Genomic DNA, 13,843 nt, shown 5'->3' on the forward strand with positions numbered 1-13,843 from the left:
AATTATTTTTATAAAAGGCTAGGAAGCCCTTTATGTTACATTCCACCATCTTTACACACAGCAAGCTCCAAATCACAGTCTCAGCTACCAATAGCTAGGCCAAAAAAATCACAGGGTGATGTCATGAAGATGGCAATGCAGTGTACCGCTTTACAGAGCCAGCAACCTGGGGTTATTTCCACCTTTGTCTGTAAGGAGTTTGTACACACCCTCTATAACTGCATGGGTTCCCAATTCTTTCTACAGTCCAAAGATGTCTGACTTAGGGTTAGTACATTGTGGGCGCACTATGCTACTGCCAGAAGCGTGGTGACATTTGGAGCCTGCCCCCAACCCATCCTCAGACTGTGTTGATCATTGACACAAACAACACATTTCATTCTATGTATCATCATTTCAATGTAATTATGACAAATAAAGCTAATCTTTCTCTGAATTTCAATAGTTTTCACTAAATACGTGGAAACTCATTGAATAGCAACAGTTTTACTTCACAATTTTGAAAACTTACCCAATCTGATTTTCTCTGTTCGTTCATTCAATTCTGCCACTAATATCTTCATTCTTTCATGATTTTCCTTGAAGGTAAACAGAGATCTAAGGATAAGCTTGGAAAGTTTATTTCCACACAGTGCCTTTTACAGTAATTCATATGTATAAAGCGTATTTTTAACTTGGACAAGGTGAGGTGACAAACAATTGCATTCCACAGTAAAGATTGCCATTGCTGATAAATTCATACAGTAACTCATAGGGCACCTCAGCAGCCTGGCCATCAGCATGACACGACTACAGCTCATGCCATCAGAGTCCTGCGTTCAATTCCAGCGCCATCTGTAAGGAGGGTGTATGTTCTCCCCTTAAGCTTCCTCTGGGCGCTCCAGTTTTCTCCCACAGTCCAAGGATGTAGCAGTCAGTATGTTAATTAGTTATGGAAATTGCCAGTGATGAGGTTGGGATTAAATGGGTGGGTTGCTGGGTGGCACGGCTCACTGGGCCTGTTCCTCACTGTATCGCTAATAAATAAATACCCGAAGATTCAGCATCAATGGACAGGAGAGGTGCTCTGTTATGGAATGCACCTGAAAATGAAAGGTCCTTCTTACAGTTTTTGCCTGGCCTGTAGGGGTGTTTCTCCACGTTCATTCACACTCACAAGACTGACACTACTGAGAGGCCAATCAAGTAAGAAGGTAAGGACAAAACTGAAAAAACCACACACAGATGTACAAGTACAAAAGTAAAGCTTTTCAGCTCAGGGGTAATTTCAGGTGGACATTAAACACCACATCCTCAAATTAATAGTAAAAGAAAACTGACAATCACTCAGAATGTGACTGATAAACACAAGAAAATTTGTAGATGCTGGAAATCCAAGCAACACACACAAAATGCTGGAGGATCTCAGCAGGCGAAGTAGCATCTATGGACCCTTCATCAGGACTGAAAAAAAAGCTGAGAACTCAGAGTAAGAAGGTGGGAGAAGGGGAGGAAGAAGTACAAGGTGACAGGTGTTATGATCCCAGCCCCCTCCTTTGTGAGAATCGCAAGAGCCCTAGTGAAGGGGGGGTCAATGACCCAAGAGAAGAGAGAGATACGTGCGGTGTCCCTCGTTTCATGGCGAGACAAAAGCTGGCGACTGTGGTCATTGTCTCGTGGAGACACCTTTGTGAATTGGGAACTGTACTACGTGTATACCCTCAGGGCAATGTGGGTGGAGAGACGGAGAGAGATTGCATCATCCCAACCTGATTGACATCTGAGACCCCGTGAGTTCAGATAAAAGAGGGGTTGTAAAGACAGCCCCCCAGACGCACCAGAAGACACGCTAGAAATCCTGTGACAGCGTTTAATAGCGACAGCCGGTGGGGGGGTGCATGTGCGTCTTTTCCTTGCCTGGGATTGGCAACCTCACCACGAAAGAACGGCTTTAGCTACCGGAGAGGCCACATGTGAACGGTCACCCCCCCAACGAGACTTCGACGGATCGAACTCCTAAAGGTTGGAAAAAACCCGCCGGGTAACTGTTTCATTCAATCTCTATCTCTCTCTCTCTAACAAAAGTGCACCACCACGACACCCCAGAAGACGGCACCTGGTGGAACTGCAGTGAACGCAAGAGACTTTTAGATATACAGCGGACAATATATACCTTACCCCTAGACAACGATAGAGCTTATTTCTTATTGATTATTACTATACCTGCGCTTTAGATTGAGTATTGACGACGTATGTTATCCGAATGTTTGTATTAACCTTACTTTTGTGCCCCTTTATAAATAAAAATGTTTAAAAATGGTACCATCAGACTTCAGCGGACCTCTCTATCTTTGCTGGTAAGTGATCCAGTTATGGGATACGTAACAACGTGGGGCCTCGTCTCGAGATTTGAAACCAAATTGGGAGGGCAGTGAATTGGGTTTGTAAGTCAAAAAAATTTGGATCTAGTACGCGGGTAGCCAGACGGGAAACCAGCAAAGATGGACGTGGATGAATTTATGAAAAACCCGACTGTAGAGGCACTAGAGGCGGCCACCAAATCAGACTTGTTAAATTTGGTGAAGGGATTGGACCTCACAGAAGTGAGGTCGTCCATGAAAAAGCGGGAGGTGCGAGGGGCCATAACTCAGTATTACATTGGGAAGAATGTGTTTGAAGCTGAGGTATTGGAAAATATCCCTGAAAAAGTACCAGCTAGTGGGATGGATCAGCTAGAGTTGGAGAAATTAAGGTTGGAACATGAATTTAAAATAAAGCAGCTGGAAGGGGCTGAGAGAGAAAGGGAGCAGGCGTTCCACATAAAGGAGTTAGAGGTGAAAAAAGAGCAGGACCAAGCTGAAAAGCGAAGACAGCATGAAATTCAGCTAAAAGAGCTGGAAGTAGCCGAGAAAGAGAGGGAACGAGCCGAGAACGAGAGGGAACGAGCTGAAAAGCAAAGAGAGTATGAGGAGAAACGAGAACAGAGGGAACATGACTTGGAGATAGAGAAGTTAAAGAAAGAGCGAAGAGATCTAGGGTTAGATCGAGACGAGAGGTTTAATGTTAGTCGGGACTTGAGGGTAGTACCTCCACTCGAAGAGTCGGATGTTGATAGTTATTTCTTGCTTTTTGAAAAGGTGGCAGTAAATCAAAAGTGGCCCAAAGAGCAGTGGGTGGCGTTGTTACAAAGTGTGTTAAAGGGGAAGGCACAACGAGCATATGCGGCATTGTCCGTCGGGGAGGGGGAAGAGAAGAATTATGCCAAAGTAAAGGAGGCCATTCTCCAGAGTTACGAGCTAGTACCTGAAGCTTATAGACAAAGGTTCAGAAATTTACGGAAAGGGTGGAATCAAACGTATACCAAGCTAGCCTATGAAAAGGGTGTGCTCTTGGACCGTTGGTGCACCGCGGAACAGGTGGACGGGGATTATGGGCGTATCAGGGAGTTATTTCTGATTGAGGAATTAAAAGGGTGTGTTCCGGAGGAGATCCAGATGTATTTGAATGAGAAGGCGAATAAGTCCATCTCAGAAATTGCTAGGTGCGCAGATGAATATGCCCTAACCCACAGGATAAAGTTTTCCTCGCCAAAAGGTTACCCGAGAGACCGTCGGAACGGTAGGGAAAGTCCACCGGCTGAGGCAGAGGTCCTGCCGGGAGCTAGTGGTAAGGTTGAGGGGGAAAGGCCAGGCGGCCCGAGATTTCCGGGCTTGACCTGTTTTAATTGTGGGAAGGGAGGACATATTGCCTCTAGGTGCTTTGCTCCGAGAAAGGAGCCAGAAAAAGGGAAAGCAGCGGTCCCTATCGGGTGTGCCGTGGTAATCAGTAAATCGACGAGAGAGCCCAGGGTAGACAGAGTACGAGAGGGGTCAGAGACTTGGCTGTCACCCGGAACCGTGTCCGTGAAGGGGGGAGACCCACCCATTCCCGTCCGAATCTGGCGAGACACTGGGGCGGAGCTGTCGTTGATCCGCCGTGAGATACTAGATTTCGGTCGGAGAAGGGGAATGGTCGCCGTGAAGGGGATAGGTACAAGAATAGAAATGGTGCCCCTACATCAGGTAATTATGGATTGTGAGCTAGTATCTGGACCAGTCGAAATAGGGGTGCCATCAGAATTCCTGAGAACTGACGCGGACGTCCTCCTCGGAAATGATTTAGCCGGGGGGCAGGTTTGGACAAGGATGACACGGCCCAAACAGCCTGTGAGGATTGCAGCCCTGCCCGTCGCAGCTCCAGTCTGTACCACAGGTGCGAGCATTCGCAGCCTGTCGAGAAAGGCAGCTGAGAAAGCGAGCAGTTTAAATCTGGCCAGTATTGATTTGGCCGAGACGGTCCTACCGACCCTGTACCACGAGGGTTCTGAGGGTGGTAAACCGAAGAGTAGTAAAGTGAAAGGGGTTAAGGGAGAGGAGCTAGATCTTCCCTTAGCGAAGAGAAAGGTCCTAGAGGTAGGAAATAAAGATGAGAAATGGAAAAAGCTGTTAAAAGGTCCAGAGTTGGACATGGATGATCTGTCGGGGGTGGCAGCCCTGTATGAAGAAGTTGAGAGTTATCAAGGTGTTCCCGATAATGAGATGAAGGCAGTCCTAGATGAAAAGGATGCCATTACCTTGGAGAGGTCTGCTGGGTTGGCAGACGAGGTTGTTTCAGCCCACGGGGTTGAGTTTACTCCGGAAGGGAGTTGCCCAGAGAGGAACTGGGAGGATCAGGGGAATTTAGAATTTGAAAAGGGTACGGGTATTGAAAGCCTGGAAGACGCAGATGTCCCGTTTGAGTGTGTCCAAGATGTGGATGCACGTGGTACTGAACCTAGTAATGGAGCTCAGAAAAAGTCTTGAGGTATTTGATTCAGTTGAAAAGGAATGCAGTCCCTGTGGGTCAGATGGACGGGGTTCAGTGGAGACAGGGTTAACCCTGATAATTGGGGGAAGGGAGGGTTCCCAGGTGTTGGTACACGAAGGGGTGGTGAACCTTAAAGTGGAACTCGACCATGGGGGGATAAACATTATTATTGAAGGGAACGGGAAGTTTGTAGTTCGCAAATCGAATGAAGAAAATTTAAAGTTTAGATTGGTGTCAGAAGAAGCAACCAAGCTACAGAAATGAGGGCTTGGTAACGCGGTGCCTGCGCATCAATTACAGGTTGATTTGGAATGTAAAGGTGCCCCACACGCTGTTGTTATTCAAGAGAGCGCTGTGAAAAAGCCAAAATTTAAATGCGGCCTGAGGGAAAGGTTCGAACTGAAACCCATCAGCCTGCATGGTCTTGACAAAAGGGTTAGCTACCTGTGTAACATTAAAGAATTGGGTGGAAATTCACATGATGATTTAAGTTTGGGACACGGTGTTGAGAGAATAACCCTTATGGAACGGAAAGGCGGGAGAGTACCTCGCCAAATTACCCACGTCCCCCACGTAGGAACTCACTGGAAAAGAGGTGACGGCTAATGGGGCCGCCATTTTTAAATAGAAAAACCGGCTGTACGGGATTTTGACAAAGCATGTGAATAACAAAGACAACCCCCTTGGAACCCTGCCTGTTGAAATCTGATGCTACCAGCCTTTAGTCAGGGACAAGATGTTACCATATTAAAGGAAGTGCCACGGTAATCGTTAACTGTTTAGACGCTGAAAAATGTATGACGGTACAGCTCTGTAGTTAAAAGAAAAGCTTTTGTACTATGTTAGATCTTAAAACCCTGTAAGACTCTGTACCACTCCGTTTTAACCGCTGGTAAAAACGTTTTTAAGAGGGGAGGTGTTATGATCCCAGCCCCCTCCTTTGTGAGAATCGCAAGAGCCCTAGTGAAGGGGGGGGTCAATGACCCAAGAGAAGAGAAAGATACGTGCGGTGTCCCTCGTTTCATGGCGAGACAAAAGCTGGCGACTGTGGTCATCGTCTCGTGGAGACACCTTTGTGAATTGGGAACTGTACTACGTGTATACCCTCAGGGCAATGTGGTTGGAGAGACGGAGAGAGATTGCATCATCCCAACCTGATTGATATCTGAGACCCCGTGAGTTCAGATAAAAGAGGGGTTGTAAAGACAGCCCCCCAGATGCACCAGAAGACAAGCTAGAAATCCTGTGACAGGGTTTAATAGCGACAGCCGGTGGGGGGGTGCATGTGCGTCTTTTCCTTGCCTGGGATTGGCGACCTCACCACGAAAGAACGGCTTTAGCTACCGGAGAGGCCACGAGTGAACGGTCACCCCCCCAATGAGACTTCGACGGATCGAACTCCTAAAGGTTGGAAAAAACCCGCCGGGTAACTGTTTCATTCAATCTCTATCTCTCTCTCTCTAACAAAAGTGCACCACCACGACACCCCAGAAGACGGCACCTGGTGGAACTGCAGTGAACGCAAGAGACTTTTAGATATACAGCGGACAATATATACCTTACCCCTAGACAACGATAGAGCTTATTTCTTATTGATTATTACTATACCTGCACTTTAGATTGAGTATTGACGACGTATGTTATCTGAATGTTTGTATTAACCTTACTTTTGTGCCCCTTTATAAATAAAAATGTTTAAAAATGGTACCATCAGACTTCAGCGGACCTCTCTATCTTTGCTGGTAAGTGATCCAGTTACGGGATACGTAACACAGGTGAATCCTGAAAAGGGGTTGGGTGAAGAGCTGGGAAGTTGAATGGTGAAAGAGATTAAGGGCCGGAGAAGAGGAATCTAATAAGAGCAGGTAGAAGGAAAAGGAGAGGTGATGGGCAGGTAAGAAGATGAGGTGAGAGAGGAAACAGGATTAGGGAATGGTGAAGGGGGCAATTGCCAGAAGTTCAAGAAATTGATGTTCATGCCATCAGGTTGGAGTCTATCCAGATGAATATAAGGTGTTCCTCCTCCAACCTGAGTGTGGCCTCATTGCGGCAGGAGAGGAGGCATTGAACTGACATGTTGTAATGGAAATGAGAAGTAGACTTGAAATGTGTGGCCATTTTCTCTGGTGGATGGACTGTAGGTGCTCAGGAAAACAGTTTGCCAATCTACATCTGGTCTCACCAATATACAAAAAGCAACACGGGGGCAACAGATACAGTAGCTGACCCAAGCACACTCACAGCTGAAGTGCCACCTCACCTGGAATACAGTTTGCATGCAGCTGCAACTTCTAACAATCAGTGTTAAGCAGTTGGAGCTGGTCCTGGATAAACTCCAGATCATTCAGGAGGTTGATGTCAGGGATAAGTTTAGGTACAGAGGATATGTCAGGGTTAAGTTTTTTTTTACTCAGAGTGGCGAGTGTGTGGAATGGGCTGCCGGCAACGGCGGTGGAGTCAGATACAATATGGTCTTTTAAGAGACCTCTGGATAGGTACATGGAGCTTAGAAAAATAGAGGGTTATAGGTAACCTCAGGTAATTTCTAAGTAGGTACATGTTCGGCAGAGCATTGTGGGCCAAAGGGTCTGTGTTGTGCTTCAGGTTTTCTATGTTTCTATGTTGAGTGGTGATAAATAGGACATATAAAGAGGTAGGCACACCTTTCAAGTGCAAGTGACAAGAAACTGAATGACAGTCAGGAAGGGAAAAGGGGTTAGGGATCAGAGTACCCCTGTGGTCATTCCCCTCAACAACAGGTATATCACTTTGGATAATGTTGGGGCAGGGTTGACCTAAAAGAGGAAATTCACAATAGTCAGGTCTCTGGCACTGAGTCAGCCTCTGCGAATTGGAAGGGAAAGGGGGAGAACAGGCATGCTGTGGTGAGAGGGGATTTGTTAGTTAGGGGAGTGGACAGAAGGCTCTGTAGGTGAGAACAAGATTCCCAGATGCTATGTTGCCTCCTGGGTGTCAGAGTCCAGGACATCTTGAATCAAGTCCTCAGCATACTTAGGTGGGAGAGTGAAAAGCCAGATGTCGTGGTCCATGTAGGTACCAATGACCTGGGTAAATGAGTGAAGAGGTCATAGGAATTTCAGGGAGTTATGGGTGCTAAATTAAAGGGCAGGACCTCCAGGGTTGTGATCTTAGGACGTACCCAGTGAGGCCAGAACTAGGAAAATTACACAGTTCAATACATGGCTATGTTGTTAGTGTAGGAAGGAGGGCATAAGATTTTTGGATCATTGAGCTCTCTTCCAGTGAAGGTAGGACTTGTACAGTAGGGTTGAATCTGTGGTAAGATGTTGGCATTGATTTCAATGTGACCAAATTATAAAAGCAAGGTTGTAATGTTGAGATTTTATGAAGCATTGATGAGGCCTCACTTGGAGTATTGTGAGCAGTTTTGGACCCCTTATTTTAGAATGGATATGCTGAAAATGGAGGTTCACAAAAACGATTCCAGCATTGAATGGCTTGTCATATGAAAAGCACTTTATGGTTTGGGACTCTATTCACTAGAACGCAGAATGAGGGGTGACCTCATTCATACCTATCGAATGGTGAAAGACCTTGATAGAGTGCACGTGGAGAGGATGTTTCCTATGATGGATGTGTCTAAGACCAAAGGATACAGCCTCAGAATAGTGGGGCATTCTTTTAGAATGGAAATGAGGAGGAAATTATTTAATTAGAGAAAGTGTTGAATCTGTGGAATTCTTTGCATAAGGCAGCTGTGGAAGCCAAATCTCTGTATATCTAAGGTAGTGGCTAATAGACATTTGATGGATCAGGGCATGAAAGGATATGGAGAGAAGGCAGCAGATTGGGGCTAAGACGAAAACTGGATCAGTCATGATGAAATGGCAGACTCGATGGGCCAAATTTGTCAATCTGGCTCTCTATCAGAGGACTTTAGTTTCAGACCAAGGGAATAATTGTCAAATACAGTTTACTTAAAAGTACATACTATTTATTAGCAATCTTGCATTGCTCAGTTGAACCACAGAGCATCGGAAAATCTGCAGGTCAAGGGAGATGTGATCAGGGCATGAAAGGATAACATTCGTTATCACATACACACTCTGATTGTTGCTAGCCATCCTTGGCAGCTTTCCCATGCAACAAGCACTTCTTTGTGTGTTGATTAACTTTGCAACATTATTAGCCAAGCTGCAAGTAAGTCAGTTAGGTTTTAGTGCTTTTAATTCCGCATATACTTCCTCAGATTCTCCTCCTATATATTATGGTCTAATGATTTGGGACCCTGAATTGTAGTGAGGCACTTGTTCTGCTTGCAAGGATAACTGCCAGGAGGGAAACCAGTGAGGAGGGACAAATGGACAAGGGAGTCGTGTAGGGAGTGATCCCTATGGAAAGCAGAAATTGGGGGGAGGAAAAGATGTGGGATCCCATTGGAGATAGCAGAAGTTAAGGAGAATTATGTGCAGGGCACGAAGGCTGGTGGGGTGGTAGGTGAGGGCTAGAGGAACCCTATCCTTGGTGGGGTGACAGGAGGATGGGGTGAGGGCAGATATGCGCAAAATGGAAGGGATGTGGGTGAGGGTGAAAGAGGAGGATAAAGAAAGAAGTGATTGTTTACTCCTTTCCATAGGTTCTGCCTGGCCTGCTGAGTTCCTCCAGCATTTTGTGTCTGTTGCATTATGTGACTGATTTGGATACAAAACTTGGGAGTGTTGGTGAGAAGGGGAAGGAATGATAGGAAGAAGGGTCGTCACAGATCACAGCTGAAATGTACACCACTACCAAATCGATTCCAGAAATCCTCCGAGGCCAGAGAAATGGCTGGCACTTAACTGCAAGATATCCCAGGTCTGGTGAGCAGAAGTGGGACAACACTAATACATTTGTGCATCAAGAGGAATTGATCATGAGGCATACACCTCCACCTCTGCTTTTGAGACTCGACAGTCCTATCCTAACGGTGTATAGTGAACCCGTCAATTTGAATCACTGCGTCCAGTACGGAAAGGGTTAACCAGAATTCTGTAAAATAAAGGATGAACACAGTTCTAATGTCCCTCTATTACAGCACCCTTGCTCGGAGATCTTCGATTTTATTTACTAGAAACTGTATACAAGTTTCCTCCGCTATCCGAAGGTAGAATGCTCCTATGAACCTGATTGTAAGCCAAAATGTCGTAAAGTGAAGAAGCAATTACCATTAATTTATATGGGAAAAATTTTTGAGCATTCCCAGACCCAAAAAAAAACTTACCAAATCATACCAAATAAAACATTAAACCTAAAATAACACTAACATATAGTAAAAGCAGGAATGATATGATAAGTATACAGCCTATATAAAGTAGAAATATTGTATGTATGGTGTAGTTTCACTTATCAAATCGGGAAGATAGTGAGCCAAATTCAATTTGGAGAAAAAAAATCGGCACGTACACACATACGTACATACACACGTGCACACAACTGCCCGCACAACTTTTTTATCGTAAAAGCCAAAATCCTCTTGGTTAGCGAAAACAGGTACTAATGTAGGTCTTTCGTAACAGCGAGCTATTGTAAAGCAAACGTTTGAAAAACGGGGGCCACCTGTACTTGCCAGCAAGACAGTTGGTAATGGGAGTCAAAACCCTGTTTTTTTTTAAAAATGCAGCTGTATCCCTGACCTGCAGCCATGTTTACTATGAGTAAGTACGGCCACAAGTGGCATTGTTTCTGTCGGTTTTAAGTAGCGATAGTTTATTCAATCACATTAAGACATCTTTATTAACTGTACAGACCATATAACCATATAACAATTACAGCACAGAAACAGGCCATCTCGGCCCTTCTAGTCCGTGCCGAACGCTTACTCTCACCTAGTCCCACTGACCCACACTCAGCCCATAACCCTCCATTCCTTTCCTGTCCATATACCTATCCAATTTTTTTTTAAAAGACAAAATTGAACCTGCCTCTACCACTTCTACTGGAAGCTCATTCCACACAGCTACCACTCTCTGAGTAAAGAAGTTCCCCCTCATGTTACCCCTAAACTTTTGCCCCTTAACTCTCAACTCATGTCCTCTTGTTTGAATCTCCCCTACTCTCAATGGAAAAAGCCTATCCACGTCAACTCTATCTACCCCCTCATAATTTTAAATACCTCTATCAAGTCCCCCCTCAACCTTCTACGCTCCAAAGAATAAAGACCTAACTTGTTCAACCTTTCTCTGTAACTTAGGTGCTGAAACCCAGGTAACATTCTAGTAAATCTCCTCTGTACTCTCACTGTTTTGTTGACATCTTTCCTATAATTTGGTGACCATGGAAGGATTTGTGATTCTCAGCTCAAGCTTTTCAGTAAGCTCAAGTCATCACTACAATCACCAAGATCCTTTTCCATAGTGAATACTGAAGTACCTCTTCTATTTCCTCGGGTTCTATACACACTTTCCCACTGTCACACTTAATAGGTCCTATACTTTCACGTCTTATCCTCTTGCTCTTCACATACTTGCAGAATGCCTTGAGGTTTTCCTTAATTCTGCCCGCCAAGGCCTTCTCATGGCCCTTTCTGGCTCTCCTAATTTCCTTCTTAAGCTTCTTCCTAGTAGCCTTATAATCTTCTAGATCTCTAACATTACCTAGCTCTCTGAACCTTTTGTAAGCTTTTCTTGTCTTCTTGACTAGATTTATTACAGCCTTTGTACACCATGGTTCCTGTACCTACCATAACTTCCCTGTCTCATTGGAACATACCTATACAGCAAAATATCCCCTGAATATTTGCCACATTTCTTCCGTACTTTTCCCTGAGAACAACTGTTTCCAATTTAAGCCTCCAATTTCCTGCCTGATAGCTTCATAATTCCCCTTACTCCAAGTAATCGCTTTTCTAACTTGTCTATTGCTATCTCTCTCCAATGTTATTGTAAAGGAGATAGAATTATGATCACTATCTCCAAAATGCTCTCCCACTGAGAGATCTGACACCTGACCAGGTTCATTTCCCAATACCAAATCAAGTACAGCCTCTCCTCTTGTAGGCTTATCTACATACCTTGTCAAGAAACCTTCCTGAACACACCTAACAACCTCCACCCCATCTAAACCACTTGCTCTAGGGAGATGCCAATCGATATTTGGGAAATTAGAATCTCCCAACAAAAATGAGATTTATGAGAGTGGTATCAGGAATGAAAACTTGTACTTGTGCACAGACTGTATAATTTTAGGTTCAATCCCCTCAGATCCAGGACACTTTTCCAAAATTGGCAATCAGCCAGAAATCAGAGGATACTCACTTCACCTCTTTGGTGCAATGAGAAAGAGTAACCAGCAGAATCAGACAGCTAATGGAGCAGATGTTCCACATGTCCAGACTCAAGTTCAGTTCTGATATGCATTATTGGCTGTGTGGAGTTTGTACATTCACCTAGTAAACGTGTGGGTTTCCCACGTCCATAAAGGGTGCTGTGAACTGACCTCAATGTTTAGGACTTGGGCTGAGCCGGTAGGAATGTGGGGGCAGAATATTATACAGAAAAAATATTGGGAGAATGGAATTACTCTATGCGCCAGCAGAGAATCGACAGCTTCTTTTCACATCATATGTAAATATGGAAAGTATTTAAAGCAATAAGCTATCCTGCATTAGAGATAAGGGGTAACTTGATAGAGGTATACAAATCATGAAATGCATAGACAGGATGAAAACACATTAGTTTTCCTAGGGACGGGTGCTAAAAACTAGAGGACATAGATTTCAAGTTGGGGCCAGAGATTTTAAAGGGATTATCAGGAAGAATTTCTTCATGCAGAGTGTGGGCGTATTTGGAATGAGCTGCCTGAAATAGTGGATGAGAAAGACACACCAGCAACATTTAAAAATCATCAGGTAAGTTGGAGGATAGGAGAGAATTAGAGTGTCATGGGGATGTTAGAGGGCCATTCGAGAGCCGTTTAAAAGCCATTTAGATAAGTATGTGGATAGGAGAATCTTAGGCTACATCCACACTAGACTGGATAAATCCGTAACCAAATCTTTTCTCTTCGTTTTGACCCTCCATCCACACTGAAATGGCGTTTTCCTCCCCCGAAAACGGAGCTTTTCTATAATGCTCTCCAGAGTGTGTAAATCTGAAAACACCAGTTGGGTGGTGTAGTGTGTACGGGGTAACTGGAGCTTTTTAAAAACACTGTCATTGGTTATATCGTCCAATTTGTGCAGGTAGTCCTTAACCAGATATTCTGACCACTCTACCACGAGGTAGTTCTTTATAGCGGTTGAGGATATTGCTGCATTTGGTTTGGCACGACTCCCAGTCCACTTTCTCCACTACTTTGCTGACTTTGTAGTTGTTTGTAACTTGCAGAAGCAACTCGACTTCACTGTATGTCCAAACGAAGAAGTCCAGCCTGCTTTTTCCAGTGGAGGATTTCTTTTTATTCCTCAAAGACAGTGTTGAAAACTTTCTTTCACTGTTGTTGTAGGTACTCTAGTTTTTGTCCAATGGAAATAGCACGCCACTGCAGAAATGGAAATAGTATACCGTTTCCTCTTCGCTTGTTTTCCACAGATGTGTCCTGCACATGCTCAGTAGGAGGAGATTCACCCAAACACCCGTTTTAATGTGGACAGAGGTATTTTCAAAAACGCCTGGTGTGGACGCCTATCGTGTTTACATGAAACCAGCGTTTTCAAAATTATCCGGTCTATTGTGGACGTTGCCTTAGAAGGCCATAGGTCCATTACAGGGACATTTAAAAGCCACTTAAATAAGTACATGGATAGGAGAGTGTTAGAGGGCTAAGGGCCAAACAGGATGAGACTGGCATGACACATGGAAAACAGATTCAACAGGGAGGCAGGTGGGAGAAAGGAAATGGCAGGGTGATCTCACCAAAGAGGCAGCACAGGACAGATAGGTTCAATGGCCTCTTTCTGTAAGACCCCATTCTGGGAGAAGAGCTATATTGTAATAGAGGGCTACAGGACAGAAACAGGCCCTTCAGCTCATACAGTGCATGCCAGACCCTGCCTAGCCCC

General features: G+C 44.7%; 1 protein-coding gene across 1 annotated transcript in view; it reads right to left on the reverse strand.

Annotated features, from left to right (window-relative positions):
• The window catches only part of mccc2 (methylcrotonyl-CoA carboxylase subunit 2), a 176,452-nt gene that overhangs the window by 155,753 nt on the left and 6,856 nt on the right, over positions 1-13,843 (reverse strand). The window contains exon 2 of the mRNA XM_073066056.1: positions 512-578. Coding sequence (XP_072922157.1) covers positions 512-578 — 67 coding nt within the window. The remainder of the gene's footprint in view (positions 1-511; positions 579-13,843) is intronic.

The sequence above is a fragment of the Hemitrygon akajei genome, chromosome 2 (genome assembly GCF_048418815.1).
Source record: "Hemitrygon akajei chromosome 2, sHemAka1.3, whole genome shotgun sequence".
Classification (NCBI taxonomy): Eukaryota; Metazoa; Chordata; class Chondrichthyes; order Myliobatiformes; family Dasyatidae; genus Hemitrygon; species Hemitrygon akajei.